At 35.1% G+C, this 15,870-nt stretch overlaps 1 protein-coding gene and 3 non-coding genes across 4 annotated transcripts; 3 read left to right on the forward strand and 1 right to left on the reverse strand.

The window, feature by feature from the left end:
- The first annotated feature begins 4,121 nt into the window (after nt 1-4,121).
- Nucleotides 4,122-4,193, forward strand: TRNAP-UGG. Its single transcript has one exon. It is a non-coding gene; the product is annotated as a tRNA-Pro (tRNA).
- A 970-nt stretch (nt 4,194-5,163) lies between these two features.
- TRNAP-UGG lies at nt 5,164-5,235 on the forward strand. Its single transcript has one exon. It is a non-coding gene; the product is annotated as a tRNA-Pro (tRNA).
- Nucleotides 5,236-7,677: 2,442 nt separating this feature from the next.
- On the forward strand, nt 7,678-7,749 carry TRNAP-UGG. The gene has a single exon. It is a non-coding gene; the product is annotated as a tRNA-Pro (tRNA).
- Nucleotides 7,750-11,515: 3,766 nt separating this feature from the next.
- On the reverse strand, nt 11,516-14,435 carry LOC120188383 (probable beta-D-xylosidase 5). The gene is made up of 4 exons (XM_039191829.1): nt 13,718-14,435; nt 13,416-13,585; nt 12,421-13,283; nt 11,516-12,327 (listed from the first exon to the last, which is right to left on the reverse strand). Exons 1-4 carry the CDS (start codon nt 14,411-14,413, stop codon nt 11,699-11,701), a joined length of 2,358 nt encoding a protein of 785 aa, XP_039047760.1. The 5' UTR covers nt 14,414-14,435; the 3' UTR covers nt 11,516-11,698.
- Between the last annotated feature and the right edge of the window lie 1,435 nt (nt 14,436-15,870).

A 15,870-nucleotide genomic window follows, 5' to 3' on the forward strand; every position in this document is an offset into this window, starting at 1 on the left:
CTTTTTTTAAAGATTTGGAAACAAATATTTCAAGTAATTAAAACTAGGATGGCCTAACCTATATAATGCCACAACATTATTTCATTCTCACAAGACAAGGTAGTAAAGCATCTCGGTTTCTAAACTTGTTTATCTGAAGGATTGTCCGTGACCAAGTGATAGAGTCCATCAACCTCCTTAGCATTACCAATCATCTTCCCCGAACAAGGGTCCTGAAATTCAAATCCAGCAAATGTTATTGTAGCAATGCATTTGCAATCATGAATAATACGATTAATAGAGATGTGATTGCAAGAGAGCTTTGGGACATGTAGGACATTTAGTAATGTGAGAGATGGAGAAATAATGATAGAGCCTTTTCTAGCTATAGAAGTTAGGGAGCCATCAGCAATTTTTACCTTCAGATTACCAGATAAAGGAAAATAAGATGAGAATATGGAGGAATTACCGATCATGTGATCTGTTGCCCCTGAATCTATGATCCAAGGGTTTGATTTAGAACCGGCTATGAAAGCTGTAGGATATGTACCTTTCTGGGCTAATGATGAAGAGGCAATATAAGATGATGGGTTAGGAGTGTTGGATATGGAATGAGAACTCATTAGTTGATACAATTGCTCTAGCTGTTCTTTGCTGAAGGCAGACAGTTCTAAGGCAGGTTTCGGCTCTTCAGAAGCATCTTCAGATGAGGCATGGAATCCCTTTGCATTACGAGAATTTCAATTGGCTGAAAAATTCTCGACTGGCTTCCCGTGTAGCTTCCAACACTTGGCTTTAGTGTGTCCCGGCTTGTTGCAGTGCTCGCAGATTGGCCGATCTCTGTCGTTCCGACGATCGTTACGACGTGGTCGCTGAACATGTCAATCTCTTGCCACAAGGTCTTGAGTTCAGTGTAGTATTGAGTGACAGTTTTTTCTCCTTGTTTTAGCCTCCATAACCGAGTTTTTAGTTCAAACCATTGTCCTGCGTTCCCGAGATCAGAATAGGTCTCGTTCACAGCATTCCAAATGTCATGAGCAGTAGGTAGGAAGAGATAAGTTCTCCCTACACTCGGATCCATGGAATTTATGAGCCAAGACATAATCATCGAGTTTTCTGCCTCCCATCTTTCAGATTCTTCATCTTCTTCGGCAGGTTTCGTAGTGGTACCTGAGAGATAGCCGAATTTTCCACGGCCACGAATAAACAATTTCACAGATTGTGACCACTGTAAGAAATTATTTCCATTCAACTTGTGAAAAGTGATTGATATGTTTTGGAAGGATTCAGTGTTTAGGGTGATTGAAGGTGAGCGAGTAGAACTCATAGAGTCGATACCAGAGGTATCATCGTAGGGTTTGGCCATTTTTGGCTCTGACACCATAAAGACGGAAAAACTTGTTCCGAATAAATCGTGTTTATTTCTGCTGAATATGGCTGACTTAAATAGAGTTTACAATGTAACAACTTTACATAAAAAGATGCATAAAATTAGCAACAGAATAAAAATGATTCTATCTAATTAAAAATGATCATATCTAATAACTAATAGAATAAAAAACTGATTCTATCTAATTAAAAATGATCCTATCTAATAACTAATAGAATAAAGACTGATTCTATCTAATTAAAACTGATCCTATCTAATATTTAATTTAGATATTCTCGACAATAATATTCGAGCATTCAGTATGCAAAGTCCCAGAAATAAAAGGTTATCAGGACAAGACACTAACTGATAATTTAATAACTCCCTAATCATCCAATACGCTCATCTTTAACCATTAGCTTAAGCACCAAGTTACTATTCAAACATTGGAACATGCTGACATGATTCCTCACAAAAAAAGTCTAGTGGGCATGATTCTTGCTACATGTGCGCGAGGTCCCAACTCCTGAGTTCAATTCTCAGAATGCCCCTCTTTTATATTTTTCTTCTTTTTTATTAAGTAGGCAAGAGGAATCCGGACCAGTGTCATTTTTTCAAAGTACTAATTGTTTTCTGACAAGATTTATACAATGACTCGCAAAAGTCACTTCATAAGCAATAACCTATGTTGAGCAGCCATTATTCCTACTTGTGATCTCAAAGTTTTCAGATAAAAGAGAAGGCATCACATAAACGTGCATGGAACCGGCATTTGAGGAGCAGGCCTAAATAAATTATAACAGAAAGAAAAATTAGTTAATGACAAGCCAAATGTCCAGTTTTCGATCGACACAAAATCTAATTTTCTTCTCTTTTGTTCAGTGGTGAACAAAGGTACAAAGCTTGGTCAATGTCGGATTCGTTTCGGATGATTAGTAGAATAGCCAAATGGCTTTAGCAGCTATTCGTTTCGGATGATTAGTAGAATAGCCAAATGGCTTTAGCAGCTAAAGACTAAAGTAGATATCACCTACACTGCTTGCATCAAAATAATATTCAAGCATTCAGTATGAAAAGTTATAGCGACACGACACTTACCAATCATTCAATATTTCACTCCATAATCATCCAATAAGCCCATCTTTAACCATTAGCTTAAGCACCAAGTTAGTATTGAAACATCAAAACAACATGCTAACAAGACTAGCATCCAATTTCAGCTAGGCAACAATACATTCTGCCATGTAAAATGTAAGAGTGGCCAACGTTGGTCTCTAGTGAAAATTAACAGGAGAAAAGGAGAAAAGAATTGATAACTAGAAACCAGACATTGTACATTTCAGAAATAGAGCATTCGGTCTAGTGGTATGATTGTTGCTTCGGGTGCGAGAGGACCTAAATTCAATTCTTAGAATGTCCCAAAGCCTTTAACCGAAGATTAAAACAGATTCATACCTAGTGCAGTGCACATTTTTAAATGAAAAAAATAGCTCACAACCAATTGGGTTGATCAGAGATTCATCAACATAAAGTATGCACTATCATTGAAAATTAGCCAGCCACCTATGGATGTTATCAACATTATAGTCAACAAATTGGGCATTTGGTCTAGTGGTATGATCTTGGTTTGGGTGCGAGAGGTCCTGAGTTTGATTCTTGGAATGCCCCTCTTTCATTTTTTTTCCTCCTTTTTTGAACCCATTAGGCAAGAGGAATCTGGACCAAAGTCATTTTTCAAAGTACTAATTGTTTTCTGACAAGACTATATACAATGAGTTGCAAAAGTTAATTAAATAAGCAATTACATATATAGTGCAGCTATTCTTCCTGCTTGTTGACATTTGAGGAGCTGGCTTTAATAAACGTTTATGGAAAGAAAAGGTAGTTAACAAGAAAGCCAAATGTCCGGTTTTTGATCGACAAAAAAAACCAATTTTTTTCTCTTTTGTGCAGTGACTACACTAAACAAAGAGCTGAACAAAGGTACAAAGCTTGACAGTGCTGGATTCATTTCGGATCCTTAGTATAATAACCAAATGGCTTTAGCAGGTAAAGACTATAAAGTAGATATCACCTACACAGCTTGCATCAAAATAATATCTGAGCATTCAGTATGCAAAGTCCCAGAAATAAAAGGTTATCAGGACACAACATTTACCGATCATTCAATAAATCCCTAATAATCCAATAAGCTCATCTTTAACCATTAGCTTAAGCACCAAATTAGTATTCAAACATCAGAACAACATGCTGACAAGCCTAACATCCACTCACCAAAATTCATCAGGATCTTGAAAAATATATATAATACCCAAAACCTAATCACGATAAACTACAAGAACTGGGCATTCGGTCTATTGGTATGATTCCCGCTTTGGGTGCGAGAGGCCCTAAGTTCAATTCTCAGAATGCCCCTAAAATTCTCTTCATCTTTTTTGCCGCTTTTCTAAATTTTTACAACTTGGAATAATGCAGTTAGTTCAACTCTAAAACTAAAATAACATTGAAGCTTTTTCTGCCTAACAGGGGGGGATGAAAAAAAAAAGAATAACCAAAATAATATTTAAGCATTCAATATGCAAAGTCCCGGAAATAAAAGGTTATCAGGGCACAACACTTACCGATCATTCAATAACTCCCTAATCATCCAAAAAGCTCATATTTAACCATTAGCTTAGGCACCATGTTAGTATTCAAACATCAGAACAACATGCTGACAAGGCTAGCATCCACTCATCAAAACATATCACAATCATGAACAACTTCAAAGAGTGGGCATTTGGTCTAGTGGTATGATTCTCGCTTTGGGTGCGAGAGGTCCCAAGTTCGATTCTCGGAATGCCCCCCAAATTCATTTCTTTTTCCCCTTTTCTAAATTGTTTACAACTTGAAATAAAAGATTAGATTCCAACCTCAGTCAAGTCAACTTCCATACTAGTATACAACTTAATAATGGAATTCAGATCTGTTTTCTGACAAGATTCCTTTAAAAAATGCTAATAAATAAGTGTAGAACATGGTTGACAGTAAAACAGGATATTTGGTCTAATGGTATGATTCTTGCTTAGGGTGTGAGAGTTCCCAAGTACAATTCTATTGTTTTTGCAGGTAGTACAACTCTAAAACTAAAATAACATTGAAGCTTTTTCAGAAGCTTTTTCTTCCCAACAGAGGAACAAAATAAAAATAACATATCCATGTTAGACGCATGCCCATATCCAAATCCAAGTAACGTATATCTAAAGATGTTCACATACAGCTCGGGAAAAGTTTATTAGAACATTACATAGTGTGACTGGGTTTCTACATAGCTGCCAAATTGTTATCTAATTTTGTTTTTTTCTTTAACCATTTTGTTTTGAAGAAAATTTCAGAACAGTCTAAAATCTAAGAGCATAATAAACAATAGATGTTTTGCCTTCTAGTGTATTCATACCCTGCCTAGCCAGTATGACTGGAATCTCAATATAGACAAAAGCTACAACCTGGTGTCAGCCACCAGCATCCAGTTTCACCTAGGCAACAATACACTGTACCATATAAAATGTAAGAGTGGCAGACGTTGGGAGAAAAGGATTGATAATTAGAAACCAGACATTGCACGTTTGAGAAATAGGGCATTTGGTAGTGGTATGATTCTTGCTTCAGGTGTGTGAGGCCATGAGTTCAATTTTCAGAATGCACATATTTTAAATACACAAAATAGCTCACAAACAATTGAGTTGATCAGAGATTCATCAATAAAAAAAGAAAGAATGCACTACTATTGAAAATTTGCGACCTATAGATGTTATCAACTTTACAGGCAACAAACTGGGCATTTGGTCTAGTGGTATGATTCTCGCTTTGGGTGCGAGAGGTCCCGAGTTCGATTCTCGGAATGCCCCTCTTTCATTTTTACTTTTCTCTAGGCAAGAGCAGTCTGGATCAAAGTCATTTTTCAGTCTTAATTGTTTTCTGATAAGAGTATATACAATGAGTTGCAAAAGATAATTAAATAAGAAATAACCTATATTGAGCAGTTGAGCAGCTATTCTTCCTGCTTGTGATCTCAAAGATTTCAGATAAAAGAAAAGGAATCATATATGCGTGAAAGGAACCGACATTTAAGGAGCAGGATTAAATAAATGTTTACAGAAAGAAAAACTAGTCAACAAGAAAGCCAAATGTCCGGTTTTTTCAAATGTCCATTTTTTATCGTCACAACATCCAATTTTCTTCTCTCTTGTGCAGTGACTACACTAAACAAAGTGGTGAACAAAGGTACAAAGCTTGGTCAATGCCGGATTCGTTTCGGATCCTTAGAAAAATAACCAAATGGCTTTAGCAGCTAAAGACTAAAGTAGATACCACCTACACTGCTTGTATCAAAAAGAATATCCAAGCATTTAGTATGCAAAGTTCTGGAAATAAAAGGTTATCCGGATACAAGACTTTACCGATCATTCAATAACTCACTCCCTAATCATCTAATAAGCTCATCTTCAACCATTAGCTTAAGCACCAAGTTAGTATTCAGTCAAACATCAGAACAACATGCTGACAAGGCTAGCATTCACTTATCAAATAACATCAGGATCTTAAAAAAAATACATGATACCAAAAACCTAATCATGTTTATCATCAATGACTGGGTATTTGGTCTAGTGGTATGAATCTTGCTTCGGGTGAGAGAGGGCCCAAGTTCAATTCTCGGAATGCCTCTCAAAGTTGTTTTTTTTTGTTTTTTGTCCCTTTTCTAAATTTTTACACCTAGGTATAACTGATCAGATTCCATTCTCAAGGTAACTTCTATACTAATAAAGAACTTAATAATGCATTTCGGATCTGTTTTCTGATCTGATTCCTAACAAAAACTACCAAAACATAAATAAATATAAATTTAGGTTCTATGCCGGCACAAATGGGACATTTTAACCTAATTTCAATGGAGTTAACCTAACCATGGGCTCAATAGGGTAATTAAATAAAACTAACAAATTCTTCAAAACTCTAAAAAAATAAAAAATAAAATTGAAAAATCAACTAGTGAAGCACGTTTACTTACTGATAAGAAAATAATTACCGTAAATCATGTAACTGTACACAGCTTGAAAACGATAGCTCGTAAAGCTCGTTAAACAGATCGGTGGTTAATTTATTTCCGGGGTTTCTCGCCGGAACCAATGGAGCAAGGAAATGGGTTTTCGACGGTAGGGAAGAACAAGGATCAAAATAGAGTCACTGCCTAATAAAGGCAACAAAAACCGTCAACTATGCTTTAAGGGTATATTACACTTGAGTCACTCAATTTATTATTTACTTTTTTGTCAAACTTTATCTTAATTTTGACTTATTATAATTTAAAATTTATTATTAATAAAAATATAAAACTTTTTATTTTAAAAATCTTCAATCAAGTAATTTTTGAAATATATTATAAAACTAAATTATTATAAATATTTAAAATAATAATGGTCAAAGTTTAAAAATATTTAACTTTTAAAAAATCAATAAAGAACAAATTAAATGGATCAATACGAGTATTAAAATATATTAAAATAAATTTTTTATACAAAGAATTTTTAAAATTTATAATATAGTCATTCAATTTTTAATTTTGTTACAAAATAGACACAAAAGGATAGTCTACGGGTTGCATTTTTAAAAATAATATCTGAGCATTCAGTATGCAAAGTCCCAGAAATAAAAGGTTATCAGGACACAACATTTACCGATCATTCAAGAAATCCCTAATAATCCAATAAGCTCATCTTTAACCATTAGCTTAAGCACCAAATTAGTATTCAAACATCAGAACAACATGCTGACAAGCCTAACATCCACTCACCAAAATTCATCAGGATCTTGAAAATTATATATAATACCCAAAACCTAATCACGATAAATTACAAGAACTGGGCATTCGGTCTAGTGGTATGATTCCCGCTTTGGGTGCGAGAGGTCCTAAGTTCAATTCTCAGAATGCCCCTAAAATTCTCTTCATCTTTTTTGCCGCTTTTCTAAATTTTTACAACTTGGAATAATGCAGTTAGTTCAACTCTAAAACTAAAATAACATTGAAGCTTTTTCTGCCTAACAGGGGGGGATGAAAAAAAAAAGAATAACCAAAATAATATTTAAGCATTCAGTATGCAAAGTCCCGGAAATAAAAGGTTATCAGGGCACAACACTTACCGATCATTCAATAACTCCCTAATCATCCAAAAAGCTCATATTTAACCATTAGCTTAGGCACCATGTTAGTATTCAAACATCAGAACAACATGCTGACAAGGCTAGCATCCACTCATCAAAACATATCACAATCATGAACATCTTCAAAGAGTGGGCATTTGGTCTAGTGGTATGATTCTCGCTTTGGGTGCGAGAGGTCCCGAGTTCGATTCTCGGAATGCCCCCCAAATTCATTTCTTTTTCCCCTTTTCTAAATTGTTTACAACTTGAAATAAAAGATTAGATTCCAACCTCAGTCAAGTCAACTTCCATACTAGTATACAACTTAATAATGGAATTCAGATCTGTTTTCTGACAAGATTCCTTTAAAAAATGCTAATAAATAAGTGTAGAACATGGTTGACAGTAAAACAGGATATTTGGTCTAATGGTATGATTCTTGCTTAGGGTGTGAGAGTTCCCAAGTACAATTCTATTGTTTTTGCAGGTAGTACAACTCTAAAACTAAAATAACATTGAAGCTTTTTCAGAAGCTTTTTCTTCCCAACAGAGGAACAAAATAAAAATAACATATCCATGTTAGACGCATGCCCATATCCAAATCCAAGTAACGTATATCTAAAGATGTTCGCATACAGCTCGGGAAAAGTTTATTAGAACATTACATAGTGTGACTGGGTTTCTACATAGCTGCCAAATTGTTATCTAATTTTGTTTTTTTCTTTAACCATTTTGTTTTGAAGAAAATTTCAGAACAGTCTAAAATCTAAGAGCATAATAAACAATAGATGTTTTGCCTTCTAGTGTATTCATACCCTGCCTAGCCAGTATGACTGGAATCTCAATATAGATAAAAGCTACAACCTGGTGTCAGCCACCAGCATCCAGTTTCACCTAGGCAACAATACACTGTACCATATAAAATGTAAGAGTGGCAGACGTTGGTCTCTACTGAAAATTAACAGGAGTTCTAGGAGAAAAGGATTGATAATTAGAAACCAGACATTGCACGTTTTAGAAATAGGGCATTTGGTAGTGGTATGATTCTTGCTTCAGGTGTGTGAGGCCATGAGTTCAATTTTCAGAATGCACATATTTTAAATACACAAAATAGCTCACAAACAATTGAGTTGATCAGAGATTCATCAATAAAAAAGAAAGAAAGAATGCACTACTATTGAAAATTTGCCACCTATAGATGTTATCAACTTTACAGGCAACAAATTGGGCATTTGTTCTAGTTGTATGATTCTCGCTTTGGGTGCGAGAGGTCCCGAGTTCGATTCTCGGAATGCCCCTCTTTCATTTTTTTTTCTAGGCAAGAGCAGTTTGGATCAAAGTCATTTTTCAGTCTTAATTGTTTTCTGACAAGAGTATATACAATGAGTTGCAAAAGATAATTAAATAAGAAATAACCTATATTGAGCAGTTGAGCAGCTATTCTTCCTGCTTATATTAAAAAAGGAAAAGGAATCACATATGCGTGTAAGGAACCGACATTTAAGGAGCAGGATTAAATAAATGTCTACAGAAAGAAAAACTAGTCAACAAGAAAACCAAATGTCCGGTTTTTTATCGTCACAACATCCAATTTTCTTCTCTCTTGTGCAGTGACTACACTAAATAAAGTGGTGAACAAAGGTACAAAGCTTGGTCAATGCCGGATTCGTTTCGGATCCTTATAAGAATAACCAAATGGCTTTAGCAGCTAAAGACTAAAGTAGATACCACCTACACTGCTGGCATCAAAAAGAATATCCAAGCATTCAGTATGCAGAGTTCCGGAAATAAAAGGTTATCAGGATACAACACTTTACCGATCATTCAATAACTCACTCCATAATCATCTAATACGCTCATCTTCAACCATTAGCTTAAGTACCAAATTAGTATTCAGTCAAACATCAGAACAACATGCTGACAAGGCTAGCATCCACTTATCAAATAACACTTTACCGAGTTCGATTCTCGGAATGCCCCTCAAAGTTGCTTTTTTTTTTTGCCCCTTTTCTATATTTTTACACCTAGGTATAACTGATCAGATTCCATTCTCAAGTCAACTTCTATACTAATAAAGAACTTAATAATGCATTTCGGATCTGTTTTCTGACATGATTCCTAACAAAAAGTACCAAAACATAAATAAATAATAAAGTTAGGTTTTATGCCGGCACAAATGGGACATTTTAACCTAATTTCAATGGAGTTAACCTAACTATGGGCTCAATAGGGTAATTAAATAAAACTGACAAATTCTTCAAAACTCTAAAAAAAATCAAAAAAAATATTGAAAAATCAACTAGCGACGCACGTTTACTTACTGCTGAGAAAATAATTACCGTAAATCCTGTAACTGTACACAGCTTGAAAACGATAACTCGTAAAGCTCCATAAACAGGCGATTGGTGGTTAATTTATTTCCGGGGTTTCTCGCCGGAACCGATGGAGCAAGGATATGGGTTTTCGACGGTAAGGAAAACAAGGGTCAAAATATAGTCACCGCCTAAAAAAGGCAACAAAAACCCTCAACTATTCTTTAAGGGAATATTACACTTGAGTCACTCAATTTATTATTTTTTTTGTCAAACTTTATTTTAATTTTGACTTATTATAATTTAAAATTTATTATTAATAAAAATATAAAACATTATATTTTAAAATCTTCAATCAAGTAATTTTTCAAATATATTATAAAACTAAATTATTATAAATATTTAAAATAATAATGGTCAAAGTTTAAAAAAATTTAACTTTTAAAAAATCAATAAAGAACAAATTTAATGGGACAATAAGAGTATTAAAATATATTAAAATAAATTTTTAGACAATTAATTTTTAAAAATTATAATATAATAATTGAATTTTTAATTCATTTTTAGTCATAATCTTCAGTTAATTATTTGAAAACATTGCATGTTTCATAAAAACTTTAAAGAAGATAAAGAACATGTTCGTTATAAATTATGATCGCAAGAAATATAAAATATTGATTTAACTTTATCATAGGTTATAAAAAGAGTGAAAGTCCCCAATCCAGGATTTTTTTTTTTTGAAAATTTAGGTACCGAGAAATACGAAGAGTTTTATTAAAATTTAAAATTCGTAAACAAAACTTAAAATTATAAAATTTTAAAACTTTTTAGAAATAAATTATGAATTTTCATAATAAAATAAAATTTTTAATTAAGACTAAGATATTATCTACTTATTTAGTGTGTCATGTCATCCTTTTAACAACACATAACATCAACTAATCACGTGATATCCATTTTGTAACAAAATCAAAAGTTTAGTACTCATTTTATAACTTTTTGAAAGTTTAGTGACAAAACTCATACATTTCTATTAATTTTTTCATTGTTTAAAACAGTTTAATATATTAACCCTTCATATTTGAAAACTCTATCAATTTTATCTTTTTTAAAATATTATTAAATCAAGAGAACCCTTCAAATCAAAACATCAGTTGGATAAATGCATTCTGCAATAAAGCAACAACCGTTATTGAATTTTTAAATAAGATAGGTTAAATCTATTCGATTATTTTAAATTAGACTCAAATTAGTAGATTATTGTATATAAGTTTTAAGAAATAAAAATGTTATTATATAATGTTAGGTCACTATTCTATCCAATATTTAATGGTTGATGACATGTTTGTAAAAATATTTTAATTGAGAGACCTAAGTGTGACATTTAGAAAAAAGTGACTTGTACACATAATTGAGTGGCCTAGAGTGTATTTTACCTTATTTTTAAAATACTTTAATTTGAAAATTAATAAAATACACCACGAGTCACTCAATTATTAGTGAGATTGCAAATGGATCCATAAAATTCAAAAGATAACAAACAGAATAACTAATTAATCGATTGTTACAAACATGTCACTATGTTATTAAAAATAAAATAAATGTTAAATTTTGGTTTCAATAAATTCACATAATAAAATATGATATAAATTTATACAAATATATTAGAATTAAAACATACTCTTAATATATTAAAATTTATATAAATATGAAATACGTTCAACATAACTAGGACACGACAAGATACATGAATACAACACGAATACATGAAGCGTCGTATCTACACATAACAAAGTTAATATAGAGCAATATAAGGACTTGTTCAAATTAAAGGGCTTTCTTTAGTATATTACCCTTTATTCTAATACAGTCCTACGTTGCCTGTTTGCCTTACAACGAAATGGTGCTTCAGTTGGTGCTCACTGGAGGATCCTACAAATAGGGTATGCTGCCCTATGACCAGCTTCCTCTTCCCTTCAGCATCCACTAAGGTGAAATCTTTGCACACATCTAAGTTCATTGTCACTTTCTTGGTCTTCCCTTTCTTCACTTCGACCCTCTCGAACCCAACCAGCTGCTTGTTCGGTGCCCCGGTGATGTTCGAGCTCGGTGGCTTCCAGAAGAGGAGGACCACATGAGTTCCATCCATCGGTCCCTTGTTCCTCACTCCGATAATGACGTCAAATTGCAAGATGTCACAGTTTAGGGTCGATGCATCGATGGCTTCACCAATGTTCAAGTAGGGATTGTACTTTTCGAGAATGGTTTTTGTCGTTGAGGTGATTGGTATTGTGGAAGGAGCTAATATTATGAACTTTGAGAATGATGTGTAGCTAAGTCCACGTCCGAATTCGTAAATAGTTTTGCCGGTGTAGAACCTATAGGTTCTTCCGGGGTAGTATGCGGTGGCATTGGCTCGCATGTTCATGTCGGTCATCGGGACCTTATCGGCATACTCTTGTAGATACCACGTGAATGGAGACCTTCCAGCTGAGACACCAGGACAAATTATCAGCACATTGATGTTTTGGGACAAAATGTTTTACTTAAATTGTCATCAAAGAAGATGAAAAGGAAGGCAACCTGGATTGTAGTCTCCGAATATGACTTGAGCGATGGCGTCTCCGCCAGCTTGACCCGGATATCCGACCCACATAATCCCTCCGATGTTTCTCATGTTCTTTGCAAATGATATATCAATAGGACCAGCAGCCATAACCACAAGCACCACTTTCCCATTTGATGCATTAGCAACATCAGTCACCAACTTCTCTTGAAATCCCGGCAATGTCAAGCCTACTCGATCGATCCCTTCAGCCTCAACCGATTGATCTAGCCCCATGACTAGAACCACGGAATCAGCATCAGCTGCGGCCTGAACTGCGGGCTGAATAAGCGTCTCACTACTGCATTTCACATCACTACACCCTGCCTCATACTTAACCGTCGACACGTACTTTTGCAGCCCTTGTAAAGGGCTAGTGTACCTACAAGGTATACCGGCATAGTTGCTTATCATAACCGTCGTGGCATTAGCGTTTGGTCCAATGACGGCTAAATTTTTCGTGACTGTATTAGACAGAGGAAGAACTCCGTGGTTGTCGAGTAAAACTATTCCCTGCTTGGCAGCATCAAGGGCTAGACGCTGATGATCATCGGTACATACATCGGACGGACCGAGGTTGCCAAATGGAAGCTGTTTCGGGTTTCCATCGAAGAAACCGAGCCGCATAAGTACTATATAGTTATATACTAAAGCCTGGTCAATAACAGATTCATCTACTTTCTTCAAGTTAACTGCATTCACTGTGTATTTCCCCAAATAATCCCCACAATTCATGTTTAAACCAGCTTTCAAAGCAAGGGCCACTGCATCTTCATGTGTAGCAGTATAATGGATGGCATCATTATAAACCTCGACCGAGTCACAGTCGGAAACGATGTATCTGTCAAAAACGAAGTAAAAATGTTGATTATGACGTTATCGATCGAACACTTTCCGAAACAATCATGTTATGATAGTAGCATGGCTCGATTTTATCCTTTTTTTTTTTGAGTATGGAGAAATAGAAATATACCCATCAAGACCCCATTGGCCTCTAACTATGCCTTTAAGAAGGTCTGGATCAGCACAAGTTGGGACTCCATTGACCCTATTGTATGAGCACATTACACTGCTCACATGTCCTTCCTGCACACAACTCTTAAATGGTGGCTGATACGTATCTTCCAAGTCCTGCTTTGTAACCTGAAGAAAAATATCGTAATTTATGATATTCGAACTTTTCATTTTTCGTAAAATAAACGTATCGGACACGTATAATAATGTGACAACACGTATTTGATGTTTGTTAATTAACCAACTCTAAGTTTTGCATACCTTTGCATCAAAATGGAACCGATCCACGCCTTTCCAATTGTCCAAATCATAAGCGGTGTAATGCTTGCAACAACTCGAAACCTTAAGCTTGTCCCCGTCCCCGGAGAAACCGTCGACTTCTTGCAGTCCCCGAACATAATTCACGGCGTATCTCGAGACCACAGTAGGGTCCTCCCCGGGCGTTTCTTGGCCACGACCCCATCTCGGGTCCCTGAACACATTGACATTAGGGCTCCAGTATGTCAAACCAGCTAGACCGACGTTGTACATGGCTCGAGCCTCGGTTGACACTACCCGCCCCATCTCAAGCCACAACGTGACGTTGAAGCTCGCGGCGGATAAAATCACGGCGGGGAAACTAGTGGCACCAGGCACCGTGGCGTTGAACCGAATGCCCTGGCCGACATTCGAGACGCCATGAAGCGCCTCGGACCACCACTCGTAGGCAGGCACCCCGAGCCGGGAAATGCCGGAGGCGTTGTTTACGAGCTGTTGCACCTTTTCTTGGAGTGTCAATCGTGAAACAAGGTCCCTGGCTCGATCCTCGTAGGACAAGGAAGTGTTACAGAATCGGAACCGGCTCGTGTTAGGGTCATTTTTGTCACATGCAAACGGCGGAGCCTGAGTGTTACATGGGACGATTACTAAGAAAAACGAGAGGCATAAAGCAAAAGAAAACTGGGTTTTTAAATTCATGGTGTTTTTTCTTGCTGGTTTTAGGTCACCTTTCATGGTGGAATATTTGCAAGCATGCAGTTTATTTATAGTAGAAGTTGAAGTTTCAAGGGTTGGTCTGGTCTTTTTCTTCTTTGGGTCAAATTTCGCCATTAGTCCCTGTATTATGGATAATAGTAGAAGTTGAAGTTTCAAGGGTTGAGCACTTGAGCTGTTTTTTTTCTTTGGGTCAAATTCTGCTATTAATCCGTGTACTATGCATAAATTGTGGATTTAGTTTCTATGTTCTAATTTCATCAATTTTAGTTACATTACTTTTTGAATTTAAAATTTTCCGTCCTAACCCAATCGGTATAGGAACAACGTGACTAAATTGCAAGGACTGAAATTAAAATTTTAAAATGCAGGGATTTAAAATTATTGAAGTAGAAGGACCAAATCATAACGTATGCAAATTGTGGGGACTACCAAAAAATTGACCATTTCTTTGCCTTGTTGCCTTTAGGCTGGTTGTTATTTTTCTTTTGGTCAAATTCTATCATTAGTCTCTATGCTTTTTGGATTTTGAAATTTCAGTTCTTACGGGAATGATTCAACAACAATGTGACTAAATTACAAGGACCACATATGATTAAATTAGAGAATATGAATTAATTTTATAACTTATGCATAGTGTAAGGACTAACAACAAAATTTGACATAAAAATTATCTTTTAGATCATAAATAAATTTAAAAAAAAAAACAAAAGTTAAAAAAGGACCTAGAGCAAAATTGAACCCATTGAGCGACCTCAATGGTAAAAGAGAATATTGTTCTCTCTAGAGATAAAAAGTTCTAACAATTACATCTATAGGGTGTGTGCATCAACAGCTAAAAAATATTATGAACATATGCTATCATATAACCACCACAAACTATTAAAAAAATACCACTAATTGAACAATGGATTGATTAAAGTGATGTGTTTATCTTCTCTCAATAAACTATAGGTTTTTTTTATACATTTGGGTAAATACAAGGTAATATATGTTCAAAGACTCTCACCCAATTAACTATGAACGCTCATACCCCTGTCGATGCTCGACCTATAACCCTAAAGAGAATAATGAGTCCCTTAACACTGAGGTCAGTTGGTTCTTGCAATAAACTATAGGTTTAAATTACAATGATCGGAATTTTAAAATTTAAAAAGTATAGAGATTATAAATGATGGAGCAAAAGTTTAATGATTAAACCTACAAATTACTTATATTATAGGGACTAACATTAGAATTTGACATTTTCCTTGCCTAGTTGCCTTTCTCGTATTTAGAATAACATGGGTTGCTTGCAATGCGAGGAATAACACGAGTTCCCCTATTTAGGAAGTAATGACTAGTGAAGCTAATGATACTTTGATGCTTACACAAAACAAAAGCATCTTTAACCCTCCATGGCATTGTACATACATGGACCACACAATAATGTTGATTTTATA

The sequence above is a fragment of the Hibiscus syriacus genome, unplaced genomic scaffold (assembly GCF_006381635.1).
Source record: "Hibiscus syriacus cultivar Baekdansim isolate YM2019G1 unplaced genomic scaffold, ASM638163v2 tig00116944_pilon, whole genome shotgun sequence".
Taxonomy (NCBI): domain Eukaryota; kingdom Viridiplantae; phylum Streptophyta; class Magnoliopsida; order Malvales; family Malvaceae; genus Hibiscus; species Hibiscus syriacus.

Bases quoted from the DNA above. Each gene is read 5' to 3' on its own strand.
- LOC120188383 (XM_039191829.1), bottom strand. From the start codon at position 14,413: ATGAATTTAAAAACCCAGTTTTCTTTTGCTTTATGCCTCTCGTTTTTC. The intron at 13,586-13,717 runs GTATGCAAAACT...ATTTTTCTTCAG, and splicing joins GGTTCCATTTTGATGCAAAG to GTTACAAAGCAGGACTTGGA. The intron at 13,284-13,415 runs GTATATTTCTAT...CGTTTTTGACAG, and splicing joins GGCCAATGGGGTCTTGATGG to ATACATCGTTTCCGACTGTG.